Source organism: Salvia hispanica, chromosome 3, assembly GCF_023119035.1.
Source record: "Salvia hispanica cultivar TCC Black 2014 chromosome 3, UniMelb_Shisp_WGS_1.0, whole genome shotgun sequence".
In the NCBI taxonomy this organism is placed as follows: Eukaryota; Viridiplantae; Streptophyta; class Magnoliopsida; order Lamiales; family Lamiaceae; genus Salvia; species Salvia hispanica.
The window spans coordinates 32,441,113-32,454,158 of NC_062967.1; the positions used below are offsets into that span (position 1 = coordinate 32,441,113).

Sequence of the window (13,046 nt, forward strand, 5' to 3'; positions counted from 1 at the left end):
AACACCAGTTCGAACTTAAAGATATCTACAAAAAAGAGTTTGCGGCTTGGCTTCTGGCCGCTTGTCTTGAAACTTTGCTCGCTGCTCGCCGACTCGAGCCTTTTTTGATTTATCAAAAAAAAATCTATAAAAAGGGTTGAAGCAAAAATGATAGTACTAAATGGGATTCACAATCAAACTAAAATTTGTAGTACTAGTACTTAATTCGCTGCACATTGGTATAATAATTCATGTTATTTCTTGCTATTAATTACTACCAATACGAAAACTAAATAAGTCTGTTTCCATATACAAATGTTACCATAAACTAAGATGATGCTTATTCATCAATTAATAAGGCAAGTTTAAGTCAATTTCCATTTATTTATGTATCTCCCAAAACCTATAAATACCCGTCTTTCCCTCCTTTCTCTCAAAAATCGAATTCATCTTCAATCCAACAATAACTTTTCAACCATGAGGTTCATGTACTGCAGGTGAATATGCTTATAGTAATGCAACTTTATCATTATATCATCTATGCAAAAAAATTGTTTTAAAATCTTGACTAAAATGGCAGTGATGATTCTGAAGATGATGAATCTCTTGAGATGCAATGCCACCAACTGATGGATAGAGCCGGATTAGCTGAAGCTGCGGTCCATGAGCTAACGGATGAACATCGGCTTATCATAATTAGAATTGTTGGTCGAAAACTACTAATCTACTATGCTTAATATATAACTTTGTGAATTCAACACTAATTACTGATCCTCATTTAAAGAGTTCTATGTGCTGGATTGACAAAATTGATTCCCTCATTTAAAACTATGAAGTGCCTTAGATATACATATTGAATTTTCCTTAAAATTTGGAACAATTGAACCACATTAAAAGTTCTCACCTCCATAACAACCATTTTAATTTTATTTGGTAGTGATTAGGATTTAGCAACTTTTATCATCACTTGATAAGGTCTGTTGTAACAGCTTCAACTTTCCATGTGAAATTTGTGTTTTTTTATTGCAGGAGGCAGTGAGATCCAAAATATCTAATCTCTAGACTGAGCTGGTCAAGGAAAATGAGAAATTTGCCTCATTGATAACTACAATTGACTAAAACAGAGAACTACAAGGGGAGAGGGCGAGAGAGTCCGACTTGCAGTATCAAGGTACACTGTTAGTTATTTAATATTGTGTCTCAATTTCCAATGAAACTGATGGTTTATTCTCTGCTAGCTTCTTATTTAGTTGATTCTGCAAATAAAAAGCTATGGTTGAATTAAATGTCAATGTTGCTCAAGTGCAGAAGCCCGGGATAATTACTTGATGGCTGTACGGATGGAATATGAACACATATCCGAATTAGAGAGGCTATGGCTCGTGCGGAGGCTAAAAGAAGGGAAGCAAAATTACAAGAAGAAAGGATCAAAGCACCAGTGGATTTGGTTCATCTTTATGCTTTTGCGACATTGATTTCTTACTACTTGCAGGCTGCAGCCAAACATGCTGAGAGAGATTCCAATGAAGCCCCGGAGCCTTCTACTTCTACTTCTGCATTTGATGTCAAGAGTGGAACACTGCAAATTATTCTAAATAACTTGCTCAACTCATTCTCATGTTGTATTCATTTCTCTTTAGCAGTGGAAAACATAATGAGAGCTTCACAAAATGCTCTTGAATTGGAAAAGAGAAGGCAACTTATATACGAAGAATTGTCTACAAAAACCGAGCCTCTAAATCAGGTATATCATCTTAAAAAACATTCAATTTAGCACAAAAAATCACCAATTCAATTGACTTCTGTTTGTTATCCTTCTTTTTACAGGATTATGAACTATATTTAGGAAGACTAATTAGAACTATATCAGCTACTGTAGGTAAACTGTGTTGTTCATTTGTGCCATTTACAATCATATGCCGACATTTTCTATCCATGAATTCATTGGATATAGTATTGGTTTTGGCTTGATTCAGGACAAGGGCAGAAGAAATAATGAAACTGATGAATAATCCACAATATCCACAGTCCATCAGTATAAAATTATTTGCAAAAAAGGTGTTTTTTTAATTTAATTTACTGATTATCTTGTTGAGTTACTCATACTTACAGAGCAAATTATAATTTCAGATTGTCTCCAACTGCACAATTCCAAAGGCCTCTAATGCCATATTTGCTTCCAGTATTGTTGCTGTTCTTGTGACATCTAAGGTCACTGAAATCTCATGTTCCTTTTTCTTGTAACACTCTGAACAGTTTAGTTAGCTTTAATGTTTGAAGCCTCTTCAGATCCCTCTAGCCATGGACGTTCTCGTTGCCGAGTTGAACAAAGCTTGCATCTACACAGTTCCAAAGCACATAAGTTATTCACAGGTGATTTTGTCATTGTTCTCATCTTTGATGCAAATGGTGCTTATATTTTGTCATTGTTGATACAGGAAGCATTTAGATGCAAAGACGACTACTTCAAAGCGATCGGTTACAAGGAAGTAGATGGCAAGATTGAGCACCTCGATGAGTATTTGGAAAGGTTGAGCTCTTATATGAAACTATATGGAGCTTTAGTGCAGGTTTGTCACTCCTACTAATTATACAAACTATGATATTCGCTCCATTATGCCGTACACTAGTTTTACATTCTGTCTTGCTATCGCAGACTGAAGTTGGAGGCTGCCAAAACCTGCACGGAGCAAAGGAAGGTTGGGCATGGCTTGCAAGATTCATGAATATGACGCCACCAAATCTCTTTACTGCAGTTGCTCTTGATTCATTTCTCGTGGTAAGATAAATTGATTTGAAATGATATATAGTCTCTTAGAGATGGTAATCGAGAGAGGCGACATAAAGAAGATAAAACATGGTGGCAAAAGACTTTGTATAGAAAGAGTTTGTATAATTTTTTTTTGATTGATTGTAAAGCTTACATGGTACCCACATATATAGGGTGGATTACATTATGGGAACTCTCCTAGTTCTAGGTACTAGTAAACATTAAAGTCTTAGTCTAGGAACTACCAAAGTACCTTTAATGTAAAATGATTTCCCAATGTATTGGAAAGGTTTACTAGCCGTTGGGCTATTATTGACACTCCCCCTCAAGTTGAGCAACGGTGTTTCCGATGTTCAACTTGGCCAATATTTCTTTGAAGTTCTTTGGACTCACTGCTTTGGTTAGGATGTCCGCCAACTGTTCCTCAGATCGGACAAACGGGAACTCGATAATTCCCTCTTCAAGTTTCTCTTTAATGAAATGGCGATCGACCTCAACATGTTTAGTTCTGTCATGCTGAACTGGGTTCTCGGATATGCTGATTGCTGCTTTGTTGTCACAAAACAACTTGCTTCTGCGGCTTGGAGAAAAACCGATCTCGGTGAGCAATCTTCTAAGCCACATGATTTCCGTAAGTCCACTTCTGATGCCCCGGAATTCAGCTTCCGCACTTGATAGGGCCACAACATTCTGTTTCTTGCTTCTCCAAGTAACCAGGTTTCCTCCGATAAAAGTGAAGTATCCTCCTGTAGATTTTCTATCAACTGGGTTGCTAGCCCAGTCTGCATCCGTATAGCCATCAATTTCCAGATTTTCTCCCCTTTTCAAGAAGATTCCATAGCCAACTGTTCCTTTAAGGTACCTTACTATCCTCAGGGCTGCATCCATGTGTTCTTCTTGGGGTTGGTGCATGAACTGGCTCACAACTCCCACTGAGTATGCGATGTCTGGCCTGGTATGTGAAAGATAGATCAATCTTCCCACTAATCTCTGATATTCTCCTCGATCTGTAGATTTCGCTCCCTCGACAATTTTTAACCCATGATTTGGTATCATTGGAGTTTCAGCGGGCTTGCAGTCCAGGAGTCCAGTCTCTGCCAATAGATCCAGCACATACTTCTTCTGTCTCAGAAATATTCCACGCCTTGATCTAAGTACTTCTATTCCCAAGAAGTATTTCAAGGAGCCAAGATCTTTCATGTCAAATTCCTTGAACAAGTTTACTTTGAGACTGTTGATTTCTTCGAGGTCATCCCCTGTGATAATCATATCGTCAACATAAATGATGAGACATGTTACCTTATCTCCTCTGCGTTTGGTAAAGAGCGTGTGATCGGAGAGACTTTGTTTGAACCCGTGCTTGATCATTGCTTGACAAAATCTTCCAAACCATATCCTCGGGGATTGCTTCAGTCCATAAAGTGTTTTCTTCAATTTGCATACTTGTCCCGGACCAAATTCTGCATCAAACCCTGGTGGTACTGCCATGTAGACTTCTTTGTTTTTCTCTAATTCCCCGTGAAGGAAGGCATTTGTAACGTCAAACTGGTATAACGGCCAATCCTTGCATGCTGCAACAGATAGCAAAGCTCGGATAGTGCTGAGCTTGGCAACTGGAGAAAAAGTTTCATCATAATCAATTCCATACACTTGGGTGTATCCTTTGGCCACCAATCGCGCCTTGTACCTCTCGATTGATCCATCTGCACGTCTTTTGATGGTGAAGACCCACCTACACCCAACTGGTTTCTTTCCGTCTGGTAAGGTGCATTTTTCCCAAGTTTCATTCTTCATCAATGCATCTATCTCTTTCTTCATTGCTTCTCTCCAGTGTTTATATGTAACTGCTTCCTCAAAAGATTGAGGAATTTCTTCTTCTTCATATAGGGCAGCCTCAAATGCTCGAGCCATCTCTGTGAGGTGTCCTTGGGCTATGTTCGCCACTGAGTACCTTGTTCTTTTTCCTTTCCATTCTGGAGAGTATCTCTTGGGAGGTATTCCCCTTGTGCTTCTGAGCGGTAGCTCATACGGCTTTGGGGTCTCACTGTCTCCGTTCTCCTCGTTCCTGATATCGTCAGTGATATCTAAAGAAAGGGTATGAGATTCAGATTCATTTACCTCAGGATTCGAAGTCGGGGATGACGGTTGGTCAGTAGCTGTGAACTCAGCGGCCTGCTCAGTGGAGTGAGATAGCCTGTTGATAGATTCATGTGGTTCAGGTTCGCTTGCTGGATTGGATTCTCCTGTTTGGTTTTCCCCTGACGGATGATTGATCTCTTGTGGGATGTACAACCATTTTAGCGGGTCATTATCCTGTTGACTCTCCCCCTGACCGCTATATTGGTTGTAGTAGTATTCATTCTCCACAAAGTCACAGTTCATTGTAGTGTACAGCCGTTTGGTTAGGGGGTCGTAGCATCTGTATCCCTTCTGATTGATTCCGTATCCGAGAAACACACATTTGACAGCACATGGGGAAAATTTGGTCCGGTCCTGTTTTGGAATGTGAACAAAAACCGTACAGCCGAAGATTTTTGGATCGAGGGTAAGGGTGGTCGGTTTTTGTATGGTTTCATGGTTGATAAAAGTGTCTATAGGGGTTTTGAAGTTAAGGATACCTGTCGGTAGTCGGTTCATAAGGTAGACAGAGGTAGCAACGGCTTCTGGCCAGAAGGATGTGGGAACTTTGGAGTCTATGAGAAGGGAGTCAACAGGATAATGACCCGCTAAAATGGTTGTACATCCCACAAGAGATCAATCATCCGTCAGGGGAAAACCAAACAGGAGAATCCAATCCAGCAAGCGAACCTGAACCACATGAATCTATCAACAGGCTATCTCACTCCACTGAGCAGGCCGCTGAGTTCACAGCTACTGACCAACTATCATCCCCGTCCTGATATCCTGTAACATACAAAAACGGGGTTGCATTAATAACTTGCAATTGAGCTCCTTTGTCACATGACTAACAGACAATAGTTTATGAGATAGTGTAGGGACAAAAAGACAGTTTGAGAGTCGAAGGGTCGATGAAATATTAATGGTCCCTGCTCCCTCTACCCGGGCTAGGTCCCCACTGGCTGTTTGGACATAGGATTTAGTGGGTTTGGAAATGTGGATGAAATCGGAAGGGTCAAAAGAGATTGTGTCAGTAGCTCCGCAATCAAAAATCCATTTTTCCTCTTTTTCACCAATTTGGGCGGATGAGGAGTAGGCTAAGGCTTTGAAAGAATTTTGACATGGTATATTGGGGTGAAAAATGAAATTCTGGATTTTTTCTTGGGTTTTTTCAGAAATTTCGGATTTTCTAGGTGGTGTTTGAGTGGGTCTGTTTTGAGATTTAAGGAATTTGGGGGGGTGCTTAGCGAATTTTAAAAAATCCGGAGTATATAAACTCCCCCTCTCCCTTTTTTCCTTAACCCTAGCCGCCTTCCCCCTTTCTTCTTCCCGTCTGATGCTCCGACTACCCCTCTCCCCCGTCGCCTCCGCACCGTCTCCGGTCACAATCGCCGGCGAATCGGTGATTTCTAGCTTTTCTTTACCTTCTGACCAAACACGAGCGACCGAGACGGAGGCAATTGCCTTCTCTTCTCCGTTCTTTCCAGTTGCTTTTCCGTCACTACCTCCGGTGCCGCATCGGTCGGTGCTGCCCGCTGAGTTGTCGGCGATGGTAGCTCCAGTTGATGCTGCTGCTGTTGCTCTGTTCCCTCCGCCTCGGTTTTTATTTTGTCGTGGCCACTTCATTTCCTCCCACCATTCGGGAAAGCCGTGGAGGTGAAAGCAATTTTCGGCGGTATGTCGTTTTCCTCCACAGTGGCTGCATGTCAATTTATTCTTGTCGGCCGGAGTTGAGGAGAATTTCGGAGGCGGCGGTGGATATTGGGATCTGCCTCGGTGGATAGCTGCCAGGCCGGCTCCAATTCCGGTTGCTTGTTGGTCGTCAGAGGGTTTAAGGACCTTTTCGTTGGCGGACTCGCGTCTGACCAGTGCGTATGCACTCCTCACAGTTGGTAACGGGTCCTTGTTAAGGATTTCTCTCTTTAATGCATCAAATTTTTCATCCAGAGCCCATAGAAACTGATATAATCTATGTCTCTGTGTGTTGTTGTTGTATTTCTCGATTGCCGCCGGTGTATCCATGGGATTCAGATCCCTTTCATCTATGGAGATCCAGAGCTTCTGGAATTTACTCCATAAGCTCTCCAGACTCATACTCCCTTGTTTCATATCGTATGCTTGTCTGTGAAGGTCAGACACTTGAAATGGATCGGCTCCGCTTCCATACGTGATGGCCAGGCCTTCCCATAAGTCCCGAGCCGTCGTGTATTGGGATACCTCATTGACGAGGTTGGATTCCACGTTGTTGATTATCCAATTGAAGCAACAATGATCTCTCAGTTGCCACTTTGGATAGTGAGGTTCTCCAATTTGAGGGGGGGAGGGTGTAACTCCTGTAATGTGAGATGACAGCCCCTTTCCCCCAATTGCTCGCTCCATCAGGTTCCTCCAAATGGGATAATTATCCCCATTTAGCTTGCTTTGGACATGTACCTCCCCCAAGGATTCTGGTTGGTTTGAGGGTGGAGGATGTTCTTCATCTTGTGTTTTCGGTGGGACATTTATCTGCCTAAGAAGCTCTACTAGTTGGGCAGCAAACTCTCCAGGGAGATTGGCTAACTGTTGGTTTGTTTTTGGGGTTTCTGAATCCGTTTCTGACATGGCTTCTTTGGGTTTTTTTTCAGGTTTCAAAACTGGCCGGGAAAGGTATATGGGACAGTGATGAAATTTTTCTGAGTCCCCACGATTTCAACCTGCTCTGATACCATCTTAGAGATGGTAATCGAGAGAGGCGACATAAAGAAGATAAAACATGGTGGCAAAAGACTTTGTATAGAAAGAGTTTGTATAATTTTTTTTGATTGATTGTAAAGCTTACATGGTACCCACATATATAGGGTGGATTACATTATGGGAACTCTCCTAGTTCTAGGTACTAGTAAACATTAAAGTCTTAGTCTAGGAACTACCAAAGTACCTTTAATGTAAAATGATTTCCCAATGTATTGGAAAGGTTTACTAGCCGTTGGGCTATTATTGACATAGTCATCTACCTCTCTTAATATGTAACATGATTTTGTTGCTTGCTCAGATGGCTGGATACGGGATGCACAGTCGATATAAAACCCAGTTTGAGAAGCTATTGAGCATGATTGGGGTGAGCGCGTTACAAGAAGGTGGTGGAGAGTCGAGGAGTGCCAAGATGAGCAAGGTTAAGATGTCAATTCAAAATTATATCGAGTCAAAGCAGTACAAGAAAGAAGCCGAAGGATTGCGATTGAGACACCGTTTAGACTCGAGTGGACTATATTGAAATGCAATGTAAAAGTATCCATCCTTGTAAATATGTAGAATGAAAGTTGATGTGGAAACTCACATTTTAAATAATGATGATGATATGGAAAATGATTAATTGTTTAGGAAGTACAAAAAATGGCAATTTTGGACTATTTTTAAGGGCTTGAAGTTCTCTCGTATGTCGTCGTCACTTCTTGACAACACACTTTTTACTGATCAAAACTCCGGTGGGAGGGCCGGAAAGGACGAGTTGGCAATGTGCATACATCCAGTATGAGTAGTGGAATATGCCGCCTAATTTAGACCTAGCTTTAAACAATCCTCTTATATCAAGGTTCATTCTTCCTTGTTCTATCTGTTTCTGTAGCTGCATGCTCTGCGCTGTCGATAGCGCCACCTGGCTAGCCACCATGTGCACGTTGGCAAACCTCGAGCCGCCCCTCATCAGCGAAAACGGCGGAATGTAGCTGGTGACGATGAACTTGTGGTCTATGTAGAGGTCGAGGATCGCGTAGCTGAAATCCACCTTCACCTTAGTGTTGGGGTTGCTGAAGTTGGCTAGCACCGTCACGTCGGCGTTCAGCAGGTAGCCCATGTCTAGGTACGCCGCGTTGATGGTTGCAGTTGAGATGTCGAACCATGGGTTGTGCGGCCGGAACACCAGGTACACTATCAGGACTATCAGGCCGCCCACGATCACCAGTATCCAGAAGAGCATACAGAATGCTGCCACCAGCCAGGTGACCGGCTTGGTCCGCTGGGACGTTGGGGCGTGGATGAGACCAGGGTGGTGGTGTGGGCGTGTATGAGAATCCGAATGGGGTCTGGATCCTTGGTGGGCTTGGTGCGGAGCCTCAACTACAAAGGGTGCAACGGGCTTAACATTTGTCGGGTGGTGTGCTGGGGGGGCATGGGGTTGGTGCGGCGCCTCAACAACAGGCTTAATATGTGTTCGGTCATGAGGCGGTGCAGGGTGCTGTGCTGGGGTGGCATGGGGTTGGTGCGGAGCCTCAACAACAGGCTTAATATGTGTCGGATGGTGGGGCGGTGCAGGGTGCTGTGTTGGGGTGGCATGAGGCGGTGGCCTCGAGCGCCGTGGAGGCGTTCGTGAGGGGAACTCGAGGACCGGGTCGCGTTGACGAGGGAGAAAGTGTGGGTTTGTCTCATGGTGGTGGGACATTGTGGTGGCTGAGAATTGGAGGGGTGAAATGAAGTGAAGAAGAATATATGGGAACTTTAACAAGAATCAGAGATTAGTTAAGGATACAAGGCAAGTAAAGTGCAAAAAAATAGAATATTATTCACCCAAAAAACAAAAGAAACTTATCACATACAATATACTCCTTTTGAGAATCTTTAGGAAGAATAAAATAGCAAACAGTCAGTGCAAGAAAAGAACATAAACTATGCATTCTTGCTTGAGCAAATGAACATGAATATCCCATATATGTATCTCCAGTTCTACAAATTTGTGTGGAATTAGAAATGCAACTGTATAAATTTGAATCCATATTCATAAAGTAAGAGATGAAGAAATGCAATTTTTGAGTCATTTAATTATACCACATCAATGCTGTAGTTGATGAATCACATCTCATGGATCTGAGCAACAAACAAGAAAAGCATCCACTAATTTCTGAATAAATCAAATTTTAGCATCATACTATAGATACGATGCTATTGGAGCTTGTTCAAGTTGGAGCCATATAAAAAAATTGATTCTGGAAACTCAAAATGCAACAAGAAAGCATTTGGCACCAACCAGCAGGACTGCAACTGTGATTCCATCTACGTTCAACTGTTTGGAAAATATAGAACTTATTAGAGTCTGTGACAAATAAGAATCAAGAGTGAATCCATTCTGGATTATAGAGTCTGTGACAAATATAGAAATTTTCTTTTCCTTTATAAGTCTAGTTTGCATCTCAACTTGGTTCCAATAATTCCATGTTTCAGCATATCATGAAAAATGGCAACAGAATTTCTTTGTATCAGAAAAGAATCAATGAGTATCAATCCCATCTCCTCAAAGAGCTTATAAGCCTTGACCTTCCATCTTGTTAACTAACATCATCTATTCTATTGGCTTTGCAGAAGCACTTTAAAAAGCTCGTTATAGCTCTAACTTTCCACCAATTTTCCACACATTACAACAATAATTCAACAACACATTGTGTGCGATTAACTAAACTCAATAACTTTCCAGCACTGATAACAATAGTATAGGCGTATAGCTCTTTCTCCCATCAACTAAACTCTCACCACACAAAATGTCAGGCACAATCCACAAATACATCTACAGGAATTCAAACAAAATCCTGCAGTCTGATTGAGACATTTCGTCGATCGCGTTATCAATCAGGTACACCATCAAATACTAAAACTTTTGAATTAACCATATAAACTTATAACTTTTTATTTGAATGGTATAGTTGTGTTTTTATAAATTGTTAGATTGTCAATATTTTTGAGAATGAAATAATGCTACTGTGATTCTATTGAACATTTCTAAACAAAAGTCTTTGGTCTTCACCGGAGAGAGCTATTTTTATATGCGCAATTAATTCTATTTCTATGCGTAGTTCTCATTTTATTTATTTTAGCTTTTTATTTAAAATTAATAAAACTATTCACCTTCCTAATCTAAAACTTAATTCATCCAACTTATTTGAAATAATAATATAACTGTCATTTTATCCTAGTAGCCTTAATTTAAATATATTATTATTTCAAAAGATTTTCATATCAATATCCTTGTAAAATTTTCATTCTATACCAAGTAACCCCTTTATACAAAAGATTGATGCAAAAAATACAAAACCACCTACGAAAATCATATATTTCTTGGAGCATGAAGGAAATTATCAAGATTTTCATGACAATAATGATGATCGATTTACTTATGCATTCTAATAGTGCTCTTTTTTTTATACTCCAATAACCATGATTCATAGATCAATACTACTACACTCTGATTTCTAATTCAGTAATATTCGACCATTTCCCTTTATATCTGTCATATACTACTTCCGTATTTTAAAAATAGAAACTATTTTCATTTTGAGTCGTCTCTTACCAATGGAAATTTTAGAATCTTTCTTTTTTTGGACGTGGATCCCATAATCCACTAACATTACTTCCACTACTTTTTCTCTTTTGCTCTCTTTCTTTATTAATTTTTTTCATTATCTTTCTTACTTTACCAATTGGGCATTAAAACCTGTGTCGTTTCAAATGTTTCTATTTTTCAAATATGGAGGTAGTACTATAATTGATACGGTACAATCTTAAACTTTAGTATGCGTACCCCTTCCATATACATCTTTGATTCTTTCGTCCATAAAATATTGTCTCATTAGTGAATAATACGGTTTTTAATATTCAATTGGTAAGTGAAAATGACAACAAAGAAAAGTGAACAAAGTTGAAAAGAGAAAGAAAAAGAATAATAAGAATTTTTTTCACAAATAACAATTAGACTATTTTTATGAAATGACCAACATATAAAAATGAGATTATTTTTCGTGAAATACTACTCCTTCCGTCTATAGTAATAGATGCATTTCATTTTCTGCAATCGTTTTGAAAAAATGATATTAAATAGTTAAAGTGGAGAGAGAGTAAAGTAAGTAAGAGAGAGAATAATATAGAGAAGAGTCTTATCTACAATATTCTCTATCTTACTTTACTTTTTTTCCACTTTAACTATTTATAATTATTTTTTTAAAATGAGCGTGCAAAATGAAATGTTTCGATCACCTGCGCATGAATTTTTATGATAAGCCTATACACATTGAAATTCACTTGGTGGATTTATTTAATGTAGAGTTATTGATTGGACAATACTCGAGCAAACCCACCTACAATAATGAATACGTTTAACAATTATTTCCCTCATGCACATTATAAATCAATATATGTATCCATCAAACATTAAAAAGTTCTTGCAACAACGTGGTACACTTAAAATTTTGAAACCTGTCGTGAAAATGGCATATGAGGGACAGCCCTCCAACTGAGGGAACCCACTTATTAAATGTGATTTTAAAATCTGTTTTCTTTTTTGTTAGATATTATTGTCATCACTACAAAGGTGTGACAAATAATAAACCTTGTAATAATGAGATATAATTTTGAATTTTGACCCTATGATGAATGATCGATGTGGTCCTCGTAATTTGAGTAAACTGGTAAAATAAAATGACTAATCCTATAAGATTTGGAAACGTAATAGGGAGTATAAAATCACGAAATTCAATGATTTTCAGTCGTCCATCTATGTACAAATGACTACTTTTGGTGATACTTATAAGACCATTGTTTTATTAAGATCATTCTAATTATTTAAACCAAATTTAAATTCATATTTTAACATATATCACATAAAAAAAGTAGTTTTACATCGACAATTTACACCCAAACTAAAAATTCAAATTTTATACCAATTTTTAATATATGTCTCATAAAATTTTCGGAGTAGCACCATATTTGGTGTTGTTCCATAAAAAAATCTAAAAAAGAGTTTAGATTTAGTATATGATTGGAGAAGTTTTCTACATCAAAACTCAATTTTTGTGTATGGTTGAAGATGGTCTAAAGAACAAATTGCCAGAAAAATTATGAATTTTACTTAAATTTAGAGCCGTTCCACTGAAAAAAATTAGTCGTAAAAAACAGTGAATGGTAACATTATTCTCAATTTTCGCATGACGAATTTGATATGTATAATATGTTGTTGATTTGGCGCACATGTATTTCATATTGATGACATGGTTGATTTACTTGCTAAATGTATTGCAATTTGACCCAAATAATATCTTGTGGAAAATGTTCAAATACATGATTTTTACAATTGATTTTCAAAGTTGCGGAATGGATCATAACGAGAACTTGAGCGACATTAGAGGTTGGTCCACCTGAACGAGCACACAAAGAGGTAGAG

At 39.1% G+C, this 13,046-nt stretch overlaps 2 protein-coding genes across 2 annotated transcripts; one reads left to right on the plus strand and one right to left on the minus strand.

The window, feature by feature from the left end:
* Window positions 1-1,491: 1,491 nt before the first annotated feature.
* On the plus strand, window positions 1,492-8,120 carry LOC125212864 (mRNA export factor GLE1-like). The gene is made up of 9 exons (XM_048113144.1): window positions 1,492-1,543; window positions 1,623-1,723; window positions 1,807-1,858; window positions 1,956-2,037; window positions 2,110-2,190; window positions 2,269-2,352; window positions 2,418-2,549; window positions 2,636-2,758; window positions 7,899-8,120. Exons 4-9 carry the CDS (start codon window positions 1,975-1,977, stop codon window positions 8,118-8,120), a joined length of 705 nt encoding a protein of 234 aa, XP_047969101.1. The 5' UTR covers window positions 1,492-1,543; window positions 1,623-1,723; window positions 1,807-1,858; window positions 1,956-1,974.
* LOC125212865 lies at window positions 8,025-9,284 on the minus strand. The gene has a single exon (XM_048113145.1). It carries the CDS (start codon window positions 9,282-9,284, stop codon window positions 8,292-8,294), a length of 993 nt encoding a protein of 330 aa, XP_047969102.1. The 3' UTR covers window positions 8,025-8,291.
* Window positions 9,285-13,046: the final 3,762 nt, after the last annotated feature.

Bases quoted from the DNA above. Each gene is read 5' to 3' on its own strand.
- LOC125212864 (XM_048113144.1), top strand. From the start codon at position 1,975: ATGAAACTGATGAATAATCCACAATATCCACAGTCCATCAGTATAAAA. The intron at 2,038-2,109 runs GTGTTTTTTTAA...TTATAATTTCAG, and splicing joins TAAAATTATTTGCAAAAAAG to ATTGTCTCCAACTGCACAAT. The intron at 2,191-2,268 runs GTCACTGAAATC...AAGCCTCTTCAG, and splicing joins CTGTTCTTGTGACATCTAAG to ATCCCTCTAGCCATGGACGT.
- LOC125212865 (XM_048113145.1), bottom strand. From the start codon at position 9,284: ATGTCCCACCACCATGAGACAAACCCACACTTTCTCCCTCGTCAACGC.